Here is a 14,932-nt window from a genome sequence, read left to right as displayed (position 1 = left end):
TGTTGCCCCTGGCTCTCTGCTGCCCCCTGCAGAGCTGAATGTTGCCCCTGGCTCTCTGCTGCCCCCTGCGGCCACCCTGCAGAGCTGCTGCTGATGACCCCCCGGTTCCTGTCAGGTTGTTGTAGAAGCAGGAAACTGAGCAGTTTAATAAACTCTGGGTTTGACTGTGTGTCATGTTTATATGTTGCTGTAAACAGAATTATTAACTGTGATTTTCCGACTCGCTTAAATTAATTTAAAATCATTTTTTATTGCAGCTGAAGCCAGAAATATTTATTCATCCTGGATAAAATTGATCAATTACAGTTTTTAGTGATAATCTGACCTGGGTGACTTCGTGCATAATATTCTGTATTTTTTGTTTGGATCGCCATCATTAGCTGTTTCTGGATTGTTTTGGAGGTGAAATATAATCTGAACTCTGTAATAATCCTTGACCTGCTTCATCTGTGAGGCAGATTTAATCTCCGGCAGACGTTCGGCTGAGAAATGCACCTTTTGGGTCCAGGATGTCCTGAAAGGAGGACATTGTCCCGGGAGCAGAAGAGCTTCAGGGCTGGACTCCGTCTTTACCTGCAGGATCCTCATCCAGGTGGAGCAGAACTGGATCCGCTGACAGAAAGAAGAAGTTCTATGTGAAGCCAGTTCTGGTGGTGAAATTAACTTTAATTTTCGATTTCTTTCCATCCACCTTACACTGTGATGTAAGGTGGATGGTGGTGGTGGGAAGTAACGAAGTACAAGTACTTCTTACTGTACTTAAGTACAGTTTTCGTGTATCTGTACTTTACTTAAGTAGATTTAATAATGGATACTTTCTACTTTTACTCCACTACATTTTACAGTAAGTATCTGTACTTTCTACTTCACTACATTTCTACAAACTGTCTCGTTACTCGTTACATCCAAGTCTCGTTGCTCTTTTCTTCCGTTAAAATGTGAAGTTCAGGGATTTAAGGTGGCGCCGTAAAATCCCAGCAATAACGTGACGTAGTGTCTGTTGTCACCCATCGGCTCCACCTTTACTCGCTGCGGAGCTCCAGACATGCGCAGTGGTTTCCTCTGAGCGGGAGAAGATGTCTGTCTAATGTCAGTAATATAATAGCTGCATAAATCATAGATATGGCGACATGTAAAATGAGCAGCGCTTCGCTTTCACAGACGGTGGGACTTCGTCCATCTTTTAGCGTCACAGCTGTGTTCACACTGCAAACTGAAGTGACCCAATTCCGATTTTGTTCTGCCGGGGCCGTTCACACTGCCAGTAAATGCGACCTGTATGTGTTCTGCAGTGTGAACGGGCAAACGACCTGAAAGTGTCCCGCATGCGCAGCAGAGGGCGCCATAGCGTCAGTGTTCTGCCAACCGCCATGAAAAGAAGAAGAGCTCAGTGTTTGCGGAAGTAAACATGGAGGCTAACGGTGGAGCTTAGCTTGTATTTGAAGTTGTTGTCTGGCTGGAGCAACATATTAACAACTTAATCATCATATAGTCCGTCATGGTTGTTGTTTTTCTTGCCGCTTGCACGTATCAGGACGCAGAATAGTGAGATTTGTTGAGAAACAGTGACGTTCAGTTCGGATGAATGCGACCTGGACAATTGAATCGGATACGCATCGGATATGGGTGACATTCGAGAAAGAATCCGACCTGAGCTGTTCACACTGCCATGAAAAGATCGGATACAGGTCGCATTACGTCAAAACGATCGGAATTGTGTCACTTCAGGCTGCAGTGTGAACGCAGCCTTGGAAGGAAAGCTTAAAGAAAGGTAAGCTAAGTGGACGTGATGCTAGCTAAGCTAGCTGTACTGAGACACAATCTGCGATGAAAACAGTTTGTCACTCATGCGCTGAATTATTATGTGGAGGTTTTGACTGAGGTGTCGCAGATATGGGACAACATTGTGACCAAAGTGCGATATAGTGATATGACATTCAGGAACGATCCGATTCTTCTGGACGGATCTTTACTGATTAAATTTATTTCAGCTCTAAGTATTTAATATCTAGGTGTTTTATGGGAAGGTGAATCTTTCAGATCAATTTGAGAAGCAATTTTGATAGGTAAAACTTTTTTTGTTTCACATAGCGCGGGCAGCTGGTCTTGACTTGGTCTTGGGTTGGTGGTCTTGACTACAACTCTGCTACACGGCTCCTCGGTTGCCTGTCCTCTCCCACCCACCTTCTTTCCATCCCCTTTTTGTTGGATTTCTTTCAAAATAAAAGCCACTAGTTGCAAAAAAAAGTGAAGTTCATGCTGTTAGGACAGGAGACAAAATGTTTCCATCCCTGAAATTATGATGCATAGAATCACATATCTAAGTCTAAACTATGTTACAGAGTAAACACAACATGCTTTATCTGTGGCTGTTCATTAAAATGGCACATTTATAATGTATTAAAATTAAATACGATCGGTTCACTTAATGATATTAGCGATTAGGTATCATTCAGCAAGTACTTTTAATACTTAAGTATTTTTAAAAGCCAGTACTTTTTTACTTTTACTTAAGTAAAATGTTAATGTGGTAGTTTTACTTTTACTTCAGTACATTTTTTGAGTACTTTCTCCACCACTGGATGGGTCTGCCTTCCCCATCAGAACCAAGTCCACCTCGCTGCAGCAAACAGGAAGCAGTGGGACGGACCACTGTCGGTCTCTTACCTTATTTGGAAATGGTAAAAGATAAATTCCCTCACAAAAGAACACACCTTTTCATTTTCTTAATGAAGTAGACCTAATTAAATGACAAACAAGACCTGAAAGTGATTAAAGTTTCTCTYGGTGGCCAACCTGTTGAAAATGTGGCAAATTTTAAATTCCTTGTGTCGTTCCTGGACAGTCAGCTCGACTTTGCTGAAACACCGACTACATTTTTAAGAACTGATCTCTGAGACTCTACCTTTTAAGACCCAGTGATCTTGGGGTGACACAACTTGAGGTTGTGAACAACTTCTAGTTTAACACAACTAGAGGTTGTTGAGTTAAAATGTTAAAACTAAACATTTTAACTAAAGTTTWAACTTTTCATCTCCTCGGCTGGTTTGGTCACATGAGCTGCAGACTAACAGACAATCTTTAAAAACACTTTGAATAGCAGGTATAGCAGCAGGTGGTGAAACCAAAAACCTCTCTGTCTCAACTGTTTGCTGAAAGAACCTGGAAGACGGCATGAATATTTCAGCAGAKMWYMYYMATYMTGATTATTTATCAGTTTGACCTCTGACCTCATGAAGGTGTTACTGTTTCCTCTGGCAGCAAGAACATCGATTAAACGTCATTTATTGACGGTGCAATAATTATTCTTAACCAAACTAAATAACATTTACCTATAGCGTGTTTGGCTCTATTCACAAATTGTTGATAATGTGATTTTATGAATATGATGAGTTGAAGGAAAATGTCCATGTTGATAGACTAAATAGTTTCATCTTAATTTTTCCTATATACAAGACTACCAATAAAAAAGTCTCTCAGAATAATACATGGCACCATAAACACAAAAATGTGAATTTTCGCTTATATCTGCTTAACAACCCTGGTTGTAACAACCTGTGTTAGGGTTCAATTAAATTTCTTACATATAGATTTCAAATGGTCTTTTTATTATATTTGATGTTGTTTTTCATGTCTCCTTAATTCTTTTGTTCCTCCTATAATTGATGAAGTTATATAGATAATGCATAAAAGTCTTATTTATGTTATTTGATTAGCTCTACATCCTTAAGAAAAGGAAAAAAGAAATATGGTGCTTTATAAGATAAATGATCTTTTACGGTGCCAGTAATGCCGAAATTCAGAGTAAATAATAAAAACGCTGTGGTATTGAGTTAGTAATGATTAGTTGCGTTACCACCCCTCGCCACTAGAGGCAGCAGCAGGCCCGAAAAGATGCGACTAAGGAGCAGAATAGAAGTTCACCGAAAGCTACGGAAATGGTTAAAAGCTGTGAGCTGCGCTGAAGTAAATAAAAGAGAGAAGTTCAAATACATGCTGAGAGAGAAAATCCTTCCTAAAGGTGAAAATATATCACAGATTTCAAAAGAAAATAAAAACGGGAGACCGCGGATAATTTAATATAGCGCCCCCTTGAACTGCCTTGTTCCTGAAATGTGCTGTAAACATAAACTTGACTGTTTTATTTCTCTCTCTCTCGGGATAAAATGTTTTTTAATTAATTAAAAAATGAAAACTTTATTCACTGGTTTTTAGATCGCAAGATTTTCTTTGAATTTTTACTTTAGTTTGATTTTATTTGGTAATATTTAATATTAATTGTAGCTTGTTTTTGCTGACGCAGCATTCTGGTTAAGCAGGAGTTTTAAATGTCCTAATATATTCTACTTTGATTTGACTAAGCCTTTCATAATGGCGTACCCACACAAACGTACTATTTATGCAACATTAATTTTTATCAAAACCAAATACAGAATTAAAATTTTGTATTCGTATGCTCTCCAGTCTCTTCAATTGACTCTGCTCTAAGTGCAGAGTACTTCATCTGTCTAATAGACGATCTGAACATGCTGCCCAGCAGAGGGCGCCACAACACACATCTACTGTGACCCGGATTCATAACAACAGCTGGACTCGGCTGGCCGCTCAGCTTTGTGGTCCAGTCTGGGGCTTTTACGGCAGAATAACACATTTTAACGGTTACCGGGGTCTAATCGGAGCGGGGCGGAAGATGGTGAAGCCTGCGGAACGGAAGTAGTTAAAGCCCCGCGGGTTGACGCGGTTAGCATCTCCTAGCCGTTGCTAGCATCAGAGCCCCGGCAGAAAAAGGAGAAACGGTTAGCTCATGCTAACAAGCTAACGCTAACGGCGAACTGGTCACGCGATCTGCGGCAACTCGAAAACATCTGAAAGTAAACCGGTAAAGTCACACCTTTTGTTCACGAATTATTCATATTCATTGGTAAACGAGCGTTTTGAGGCGGAGCTGACGCTGATGGCCGGTTCCGCAGAGGAACCAGAGAACTGCTGAACTGATTTGTTTCTGATATACGTCTAAATACTTATTTTCCTCTGAGTATTTAATCATAGAATTGCACAACTTTTGAAGGATTTAATATAGAAATGTTCGGTTCAGTCCAACACAACCTGTAGCCACTGACCACAGGCTGCTAAAGGTCTTCAGAGAGCAGTAGCCAAAAATATTATTGGAAGGTTGAGTGGAAGGAAAAAAGAAACTTCAGCTTTTATAGGACTGAGAAACAGAAGATCCTATAAAACCTGAAGTTACTTTTTTGGAGGTGATGAATAACTTTGGTAAATAATGGGGGAAAACTATAACTAATTGGAACTGTATCATGTATTTATAAAATTAAAACCAAATTAAACAGACATAATTTTTATTAATTTATTTTTTAATTCAAAACAAAATTATAGACATAATATACTTAATTGTTTCGCCTTACAAACTGATGTGTTTGTTTATGACAGCTGTTGGTAAATTACAGAGAAACTCCAGAGCCAGCTGGCTGTTCAAGAATGAAAATGTAGTCTTCTGTTGAGTATTTATTACCCAATCAATGTAAAAATCATGCAAAGTATGAAAAAACTAAAACTACTACAATAACTAATAAAAACTAAGCTAAAACTAAACAATATACAATTAAAGATAGTTTTAACGAATTAAAACTAACTCAATTAGATAAACAAAAAATCATCACAAAATAAAAATAAACTGTAATGAAAAACTCAAAACTATTAAGACCAGATTAGCATCCAGGCAGGTCCAGAGTTTACTTTAATAAAGTGTGTGACCTGTGGCGTCTCTCCCAGACGGGCTCGGCGGCGGGATGGGGAACCAGCTGGCAGGCATTGCGCCCTCCCAGATCCTCTCTGTGGACAGCTACTTCTCAGATATCCACGACCACGAGTACGACAAGAGCCTGGGAAGCACGCGCTTCTTCAAGGTGGCACGCGCCAAGCACCGCGAGGGCCTGGTGGTGGTCAAGGTGTTCGCCATCCAGGACCCATCGCTGCCGCTCACCAGCTACAAGCAGGAGCTGGAGGAGCTGAAGATCCGCCTGCACTCCTGCCAGAACTGCCTGCCCTTCCAGAAGACCTCCCTGACAGAGAAGGCCGCCATCTTGTTCCGCCAGTTTGTCCGGGACAACTTGTACGATCGGATCAGCACGCGGCCCTTCCTCAACAATGTGGAAAAGCGCTGGATCGCCTTCCAGATCCTCACCGCCGTGGACCAGGCGCACAAGGCCGGCGTCCGCCACGGCGACATCAAGACGGAGAACGTGATGGTGACTGGCTGGAACTGGGTGCTGCTCACTGACTTCGCCAGCTTCAAGCCCACCTACCTGCCCGAGGACAACCCCGCCGACTTCAACTACTTCTTCGACACGTCCAGGCGCCGGACATGCTACATCGCCCCTGAGAGGTTCGTGGACGGCAGCATGTTCACCACAGAGAGCGACCAGAACACGCCGCTGGTGGACCTGACCAACAACAACCAGCGCAGCCGAGGCGAGCTGCGGCCAGCCATGGACATCTTCTCTGCAGGTACGGACCCGACGAGAGAGGCCAAGGCCCGGAGGCCCGGCTGGAAGGCTGAACGGGAACGTGTGTGTGTGTGTGTGTTCCAGGCTGCGTGATCGCTGAGCTTTTCACCGAGGGCGTCCCGCTCTTCGACCTGTCCCAGCTGCTGGCCTACCGCAAGGGACACTTCCAGGCCGAGCAGGTCCTGCTGAAGATCGAGGACCAGAGCATCCGCGAGCTGGTAGGCATGGGCCGGTTCTGATCCGACACAGGCCAGCTGTAGAAGGTCTGACTGGGTTCCAGGCTGGTCCCAATGGTTTAATTCAGGGTCAAAGGTCACATCAGCATGCCTGACCCAAAGGTTTCTGTCCCTTCATCGTGATCTGAGAGGAAACTCTGATTTCTGGATCTGAACTTCCAGATGAATTTGGTCTCCAGTAAAAACGGTTGTGTTGCGATCACTGGTCCAACAGAACCGTCGACCCAGTTGCCTCCTCCAGGCCTTTGTGGTCTGGTACTGTTGAAGCCACCCAGAGGTTTCCTCCAGAGTTCTGCAGGGAGGAACTTTAACCCAGACGATGCTTCTTCCCTGTCATGAATAAAAATGTTTCAGCAGAATCTAAACTTGTGCTGTTTTCTGCAGACGGGCCAAATGGGTCACTAAGGGATTTTCTTCTATGCATAAAGTCTCCATAAATGCAACAAAGCCGCTCGTTTCGTCGCTGCTTGCATTCTTGAAGCTTTAGATTTGTGGTTAGTTTGTTGTGAAACGGAGAAAGTGGGGCTGAGTCAGCAGGTTGGAAACGCGCGGCCGCCATCTTGTTCTGCAGGTGGCCCAGATGGTTCAGCGCGAGCCGGAGAAGCGTCTTTCTGCCGAGGAGCACCTGAAGCAGCAGAGAGGAAGCGCGTTCCCCGACATCTTCTACAGCTTCCTGCAGCCCTACATGGCTCAGTTCGCCAAGGAGACGTTCCAGTCTGCAGACGAACGCATCCTGGTGATCCGAAAGGACCTGGACAACATCCTGCTGAACCTGCGGGGAGGTGAGCCCGTCCGCTTCCTGTAGCCGCACTTCCTGTTCCTGTCTGACGGCCCGCCTCTCCTCCAGGCTCCTCCTCTTCCTGCCAGGAGGAGCAGGGCCTCGTGGTGCTCGTCTCCGTCATCACTTCCTGCCTGCAGACGCTGCACTCCTGCGACTCCAAGCTGGCGGCCCTGGAGCTCGTCCTGCACCTGGCGCCGCGGCTGGGCGTCGACATCCTGCTGGACCGCATCACGCCATACCTGCTGCACTTCTGCAATGACCCGGTTCCCCGCGTGCGCGCCCAGGCCGTGCGCACGCTCACTAAGGTGCTGGCGCTGGTGAAGGAGGTTCCGAGGAACGACGTGAACATCTACCCGGAGTACGTGCTGCCCGGCATCGCTCACCTGGCCCAGGACGACGCCACCATCGTCAGGCTGGCCTACGCAGGTCTGTGCTGCAGACTGCAACGCAGTCCCAGCTCCCAGCCACGTCTCAGGTCTCCATGTTTGTCTCCCGCTGCGCAGAGAACATCGCTCACCTTGCGGAGAGCGCGCTGCGCTTCCTGGAGCTGGTGCAGGAGAGCAACGTGAACACGGAGCAGGATCCGGGCGGAGAGGACGCAGAGGAGAGCAGCCACCCCAACGAGAACTACGACTCAGGTGACGCCTAGACCCGTCAGCCACGACCCGTTAGCCACGACCCGTTAGCCACGACCCGTTAGCCTTGACCTGTTAGCCACACCCTGTTAGCCTTGACCCGTTAGCCACAACCCGTTAGCCACGACCCGTTAGCCATGACCTGTTAGCCACACCCCGTTAGCCTTGACCCATTAGCCACAACCCGTTAGCCACGACCCGTTAGCCATGACCCGTCAGCCACAACCCGTTAGCCACGACCTGTTAGCCACACCCCGATAGCCACACCCTGTTAGCCTTGACCCGTTAGCCACACCCTGTTAGCCTTGACCCGTTAGCCACACCCTGTTAGCCTTGACCCATTAGCCACAACCCGTTAGCCATGAACTGTTAGCCACAAACCTGTTAGCCACGACCCGTTAGCCACAAACCTGTTAGCCACGACCCGTTAGCCACACCCTGTTAGCTACGACCCGTTAGCCACACCCTGTTAGCCACGACCCGTTAGCCACACTGATCCGCCGCTGTGTGTTTGTGACCTCAGAGCTGCAGGCGCTGCATGAGATGGTGCAGCAGAAGGTTGTGACGCTGCTCAGCGACTCGGAGAACATCGTGAAGCAGACGCTGATGGAGAACGGCATCACGCGGCTGTGCGTGTTCTTCGGCAGGCAGAAGGCCAACGACGTGCTGCTGTCCCACATGATCACCTTCCTGAACGACAAGAACGACTGGCACCTGCGGGGGGCGTTCTTCGACAGCATTGTGGGTGAGGAGCCGGTGGCGGCGCGGCGCGGCGCGGCGCAGCGCGGCGGCTCCTGGCTGCACACTAACGCTGTGTCGTGTTGAAGGTGTGGCGGCGTACGTGGGCTGGCAGAGCTCGTCCATCCTGAAGCCGCTGCTGCAGCAGGGACTGAGTGACACTGAGGAGTTCGTCATCTTCAAAGCTCTGAACGCGCTGACCTGCATGTGCCAGCTGGGGCTGCTGCAGAAACCGCACATCTACGAGTTCGTCAGTGACATCGGTAAGATGGCGGCTCCTCTCGCTCTGCATCGCAGCCGAGCTGAGAAAAGATTCATCGCTGCTTTAGGAAGCAGCGGAAAGCTGAGATCAGTGCTTCTCAGCCCTGCTCACCGCTCCACACCTGGCCACGCCCCTCTGTCTCTGGGCTCTAACTTGTCCTGCTCTGCTTGCCGTAGCTCCCTTCCTGTGCCACCCCAACCTGTGGATCCGCTACGGCGCTGTGGGCTTCATCACCGTGGTGGCGCAGCACCTCAACGTGGCCGACGTCTACTGCAAGCTGATGCCTCACCTGACCCCGTTCGTCACCCAGCCCATCATCCAGGTGCGTGTCCTCCTCGCCCTCCTGCTCTTCCTCCTCCCCCTCCTCACGCGCCCGTCTCCTCTCAGATCGATAAGGAGCTGGTCCTGCTGAGCGTCCTGAAGGAGCCGGTCAGCCGCTCCATTTTCGACTACGCCCTGCGCTCCAAAGACATCGGCAGCCTGTTCCGACACCTGCTGCTGCGGCAGAAGAAGAGATCCGGCTCCATCCCGGAGTGTCCGACTCCGGATGACCCGGCCATCGCTCAGCTGCTGAAGAAGCTGCTGTCGCAGGTCAGGACAGCTGCTCTGGAGAGTCTGTACCAGGATGATACAGCGCGCTAGCATTAGCTTGGTAGCGCGATAGCATTTGTTTTCTAGTGCGCCACCATTAGCTTAGTGGCACGATAGCATTAGCTTTGTAGCACATTAACTTTGTAGCATGCTAGCATTAGTTTTGTAGTGCGATAGCATTAGCTTTGTAGCGCGCTAGCATTAGTTTTGTAGCGCGATAGCATCAGTTTTGTAGCATGATAGCATTAGTTTGTAGCGCGATAGCATTAGCTTTGTAGTGTGATAGCATTACCTTTGTGGCGCGTTACCATTACATTTGTGGCGCGTTAGCATTACCTTTGTGGCGCGTTAGCATTAGCTTTGTAGCGTGATACCATTAGCTTTGTAGCGTGCTAGCATTAGCTTTGTAGCGCGTCAGCATCAGCTTTGTAGCGCATTAGCATTAGCTTTGTAGCGTGTTAGCATTAGCGCTTTAGCGTGTTAGCATTAGCTTTCTCTACATGCTGTGGTTCAGTGTGTTTCAGAACGGTCCTGATGCTCTGAAGCTCAGAGAACTCTGATCAGTCTCAGATCTACAGAGTCGTTCTGTGATCAAACCGACCCAGACTGACCCGAAACGACCCAGAACTTAAACCTTTTCCCAGTTCCCATGAATTAAACCTCAGCGTGTTCCTGTCCAGGGCATGACGGAGGCCGAGGAGGACAAGCTTCTGGCTCTCAAAGACTTCATGCTGAAGTCCAACAAGGCCAAGGCCAACATGGGGGACGCGGGACACCTGGGGGACGCGGGGCAGACGGGGGTCATCGACCTGGGCACGCTGGGCATCACGGGCCGCCAGGTGGACCTGGTCAAACCCAAGACAGAGTCTGACGACAAGAGAGGTGGGAAACGGTTCTGATCCGGTTCTTGTGTTTCTGGTTGCAGCAGCGGCTCAGATGGATCTGGAACCAGAACCTGCAGGGTCTCTGTTCTGGTTCTGAGCTCTGCTTGGTTTGATTATCTGTGGATCATTAATGAGGCGAACAGCTGGAGGCGTCCATGTGGGCCAATCTCTGGTCCAGAACCCGGTTCTGGTCCAGAACCCGGTTCTGATCAGGTTCTCTTGTTGGTCCCAGCAGCGAGGAAACACACCAAGCAGGACTCGGCCATGAACGAGGAGTGGAAGAGCATGTTTGGATCTCAGGACCCGCCGGCCACGCAGCCCTCCACGGTAACCGCGGTAACCCCGCCCCTCACTGTAACCCCGCCCCTCACTGTAACTCCGCCCCTTCCTCTGTGTGGTTTGTGGCTGGATCAGAGCAACACGACCCGTTTTTTCCGGTTCTGTTCAGTGATGATCTTTAAAGCTTCCTGCTCTCCCTCAGTCCGCCGACGGCTCCGGTAACCAGGCCAGGAAGTCGACTGCGGCTCCGACGCCACCCGTGCAGCAGGCGGTGGCCAGCGGCCCCGCCTACCAGCGCCGCATCAACACCTGCAAGGCGGAGCTGCAGCAGCTGCTGCAGCAGAAGAGGGAGCAGTGCAGCGCCGAGCGCATGGCCAAGCACATGATGGAGAGCGCCGAGTGGGAGAGCCGGCCGCCTCCTCCAGGTAACACCTGCACACCTGGCTGCAGCCAGGGGGCGCTGCGGTCCAGCTGCAGCCGTCTGACGCCTGGCTCCGTTTCAGGCTGGCACCCCAAGGGTCTGCTGGTGGCCCACCTGCACGAACACAAAGCGGCCGTCAACAGAATCCGCGTCTCGGACGAACACTCCATCTTCGCCACGGCGTCCAACGACGGCTCAGTCAAAGTCTGGGACAGTCAGAAGATGGAGGGCAAGACCACCACCACCAGGTGGGAGCATCCAGACTCACCACTGCTTCCTACAGGCAGAACATGACCTTTCCAGTCCCATGGATCGGTTCTGAATGATCCGGACCGTCTCTCCGTGTTCCTGCAGGTCCGTGCTGACCTACTCCCGTATCGGGGGTCACGTGAAGACGCTGACCTTCTGCCAGGGCTCGCATTTTTTAGCCGTGGCGTCCGACAACGGATCCATCCAGCTGCTGGCCGTGGAAGCCAACAAGCCTCCCAAATCTCCCAAAGTTCAGCCGTTCCAGAGCCGGTAAGGTCCAGAACCCGTAAGGTCCAGAACCCAACACTCTACATGGAGATGGTTTTGGCCATCAGGACACAAACATCTGCTGCTGAATGCTCAGTTATATATGAATATATATTTATATTATTATTATTCATATATCAAACCAACTTTATTTATAAAGCACTTTAAAAACAACCACAGCTGATACAAAGTGCTGGTCATTAAAACACAACATAAAAAATAAAAAACTTGCAGTTTAAAACTAGATCCTGCTGTAAACCAGATCCCCACGTAGAATAGATGGTTTAAGACGAGCTTTAAAGTGGACAGTGAAGGGGCGTCTCTGACCTGCCAAGGCAAGTCGGTCCATAACTTTGGGCCCAGGACAGAGAAGCTCTGACCCTCTGAGCCTCCTGGACCTCTGGACCTCCAGGAGCAGCTGGACCTGAGAGACCGATGGGGTCCGTAGGGGTGAAGAAGCTCAGAGGTCAGCCGGGGCAAGATTATACAGTGATTTAAAAACAAACATAATAATTTTAAAATGAATCCTAAAATATACAGGCAGCCAGTGAAGTGAGGCCAGGTCAGGGGTCAGGGGTCACATGCTCCCTCTGTCCAGTTCCTGTTARAAGTGGTGCAGCAGCATCTGAACCAGCTGCAGCGACTGACTGACTCCCAGATGAAGGGAGTTACAGGAATCCAACCGAGTGGAAATAAAAGCCTGGATCATGTTTCAACATGGAAAGAAAAGATTTCACTGACGCCCATCGCCTTAAAGGATAAAAGCTGGACTTAACCACGGCTCTGATCTGGCTGTCCAGTTTACAATCACCTTAAAACCAAGATCTGTAATAACAGGTTTAAAATAAACCGCCAAGGGTCAAAGGTCAACAGAGGAGGACTCACAGGAGCCACTGGGTCCAAACACCATCACCTCTGTTTTCATTAAAATTTAAAAAGTTCAGGGTCAACCAAGATTTAATATCACCAAGACATGCCAGGAGATGTTTAATCTCCTGGCATGGAAAGATGTTTACATTTATAAACATCCTTCCATATAAATGTATATTGATATGAATATATCAATATACATTTATATAAACATATATTTATATAAATGTATATTGATATAAATATATATATGAATATATATTCATATAAATATATATTCATATGAATATCGGCGAAACCCTCTAAAGGTCAGTTTAACATTCATTTTGCTCCACTGCAGTGGAAGCTAACGCTAAAGCGCTAATTTTAACCATGTTGAAGCGTAACGTGCAGCTACACCCGACCTCCAGATCGAACCTTTCAGTCCTGCTTCGGTTTTATGGTTGTGGTCTGATATAATGATAAACATCATTGCTGCTCCACCGGAAGCAGAACTTCAGAATAAGAGCCTGAACATAAATGTCCAGCTGCTTTAACACAATTTCAAACTTGATTCAGCTGAAAGTTTACAAAACAACCCAGAAAATTAGAGCTTCAGTTAGCAGAAATGCTAACTGAAACGTAGCTCTGCTGTTGGCGAACCCACCACCTCTCCCATCTTTAACACTCGTTAAAAACCAAACATTATTTTCTTATTCCAGCAGTGAGGCTCCTTTGCAGCTTCGCTCAGGGGAAAGTAGCGCCATCTGCTGCACAGACATTAAATTAATAAATGATCTTTTAAGAAGTGTCCGCTTCCTGCCAAACGATGAGGAGTAAATATGATGACCTGAGACATCAGATCCAAAATGGCTGAAAGTAAAAAACGGAATGAATGTTTTCCTCTGGTTCCGTGTGGTTCCAGGACTCTGGACCTGCAGGAAGACGGCTGCGCTGTGGACGTGCACCACTTCCACAGCGGCGCCCAGTCGGTGCTGGCCTACGCCACGGTGAACGGCGGCCTGGTGGGCTGGGACCTGCGCTCCAACTGCAACGCCTGGACGCTGCGGCACGACCTGCGGCTCGGCCTCATCACCTCCTTCAGCGTGGACGTGCACCAGTGCTGGCTCTGCCTGGGTCCGTCCCGGTCCGGGAGCCTTCCTGGTTCTGGTCCGTTTCCCCGGTGACCGAGCCGCTTTGTTTCTCCCCGCAGGTACGAGCAGCGGCACCATGGCATGCTGGGATATGCGGTTCCAGCTCCCCATCTCCAACCACTCCCACCCGGCCCGGGCCCGGGTCCGCCGGCTGCTCATGCACCCGCTGTACCAGTCGTCGGTGATCGCAGGTCGGCGCCGCCTCAGAACCGGGTCGGTCCGAAGGAGAACCCGTCTCACCGCCTGTCTGTGTCTCTGCAGCCGTCCAGGGGAACAACGAGGTGTCCATCTGGGACATGGAGACCGGGGACAGGAAGTTCACGCTGTGGGCCAGCTCCGCCCCGCCGCTCTCTGAGATGCAGGTGGGTCCGGTCCGGTCCGGGTCCAGGTCCGGTCCTGCAGCGGTTCTGACGTCTTGCTTTGTGTTGCAGCCATCTCCTCACAGCGTCCACGGGATCTACTGCAGCCCGGCCGACGGGAACCCTCTGCTGCTGACGGCCGGGTCCGACATGAGGATCAGGTGAGCAGAACCTCTGGACCCGTAGAGATCGGACCGGAACATCGAACCGGCCGGTTCTGACGTGTTGATGTCAAACTGGAGGCCAAAAGGGAAATGTTTCGGTTGTTCTGCTCCCTAAAACTGTCTGAGGGTTTAATTAGAACCGGGTCGGGAGTTCTGCAGCTGCTGCATAGAGTAATCTAATCAGAACCATATGGACCATCAGAACCGGTCCTGGTCCCGGTCTTCACAGCATAAACAACCAGATTCTGCAGAAAACGATTCAAACCGCAGCAGCTTTTAACCAGGTGGTTCTGTTCAGGTTCTGTTCACTGCCTGGTTCTGTTGAGGTTCAGTTTTCATTGTCTGGTTCTGTTCAGGTTCTGTTTTCATTGCCTGGTTCTGTTCAGGTTCTGTTCATTGCCTGGTTCTGTTCAAGTTCTGTTTTCATTGCCTGGTTCTGTTCAAGTTCTGTTTTCACTGCCTGGTTCTGTTCAGGTTCTGTTCACTGCCTGGTTCTGTTCAGGTTCTGTTTTCACTGCCTGGTTCTGTTCAAGTTCTGT

General features: G+C 49.0%; 1 protein-coding gene across 2 annotated transcripts in view; it reads left to right on the top strand.

The window, feature by feature from the left end:
* Positions 1 to 4,547: 4,547 nt before the first annotated feature.
* Positions 4,548 to 14,932, top strand: part of pik3r4 (phosphoinositide-3-kinase, regulatory subunit 4) — an 11,809-nt gene continuing 1,424 nt past the window's right edge. Inside the window, exons 1-19 of one of the 2 annotated variants that reach the window (XM_008430629.2) lie at positions 4,548 to 4,879; positions 5,791 to 6,525; positions 6,609 to 6,742; positions 7,332 to 7,542; positions 7,608 to 7,967; positions 8,045 to 8,179; positions 8,700 to 8,921; positions 9,004 to 9,177; positions 9,353 to 9,498; positions 9,564 to 9,767; positions 10,448 to 10,649; positions 10,884 to 10,978; positions 11,133 to 11,355; positions 11,434 to 11,599; positions 11,706 to 11,870; positions 13,642 to 13,853; positions 13,930 to 14,061; positions 14,132 to 14,232; positions 14,302 to 14,390. In XM_008430629.2, the coding sequence (XP_008428851.1) occupies positions 5,808 to 6,525; positions 6,609 to 6,742; positions 7,332 to 7,542; positions 7,608 to 7,967; positions 8,045 to 8,179; positions 8,700 to 8,921; positions 9,004 to 9,177; positions 9,353 to 9,498; positions 9,564 to 9,767; positions 10,448 to 10,649; positions 10,884 to 10,978; positions 11,133 to 11,355; positions 11,434 to 11,599; positions 11,706 to 11,870; positions 13,642 to 13,853; positions 13,930 to 14,061; positions 14,132 to 14,232; positions 14,302 to 14,390 (3,689 nt within the window). In that variant the 5' untranslated portion in view covers positions 4,548 to 4,879; positions 5,791 to 5,807. The remainder of the gene's footprint in view (positions 4,880 to 5,790; positions 6,526 to 6,608; positions 6,743 to 7,331; positions 7,543 to 7,607; positions 7,968 to 8,044; positions 8,180 to 8,699; positions 8,922 to 9,003; positions 9,178 to 9,352; positions 9,499 to 9,563; positions 9,768 to 10,447; positions 10,650 to 10,883; positions 10,979 to 11,132; positions 11,356 to 11,433; positions 11,600 to 11,705; positions 11,871 to 13,641; positions 13,854 to 13,929; positions 14,062 to 14,131; positions 14,233 to 14,301; positions 14,391 to 14,932) is intronic. The other variant, XM_017309380.1, reaches the window with a different exon arrangement.

The sequence above is a fragment of the Poecilia reticulata genome, linkage group LG16, assembly GCF_000633615.1.
Source record: "Poecilia reticulata strain Guanapo linkage group LG16, Guppy_female_1.0+MT, whole genome shotgun sequence".
Taxonomy (NCBI): Eukaryota; Metazoa; Chordata; class Actinopteri; order Cyprinodontiformes; family Poeciliidae; genus Poecilia; species Poecilia reticulata.
The sequence above is the reverse complement of the archived record's forward strand: the minus strand, read 5'-3'. Positions and strand labels throughout refer to the sequence as shown.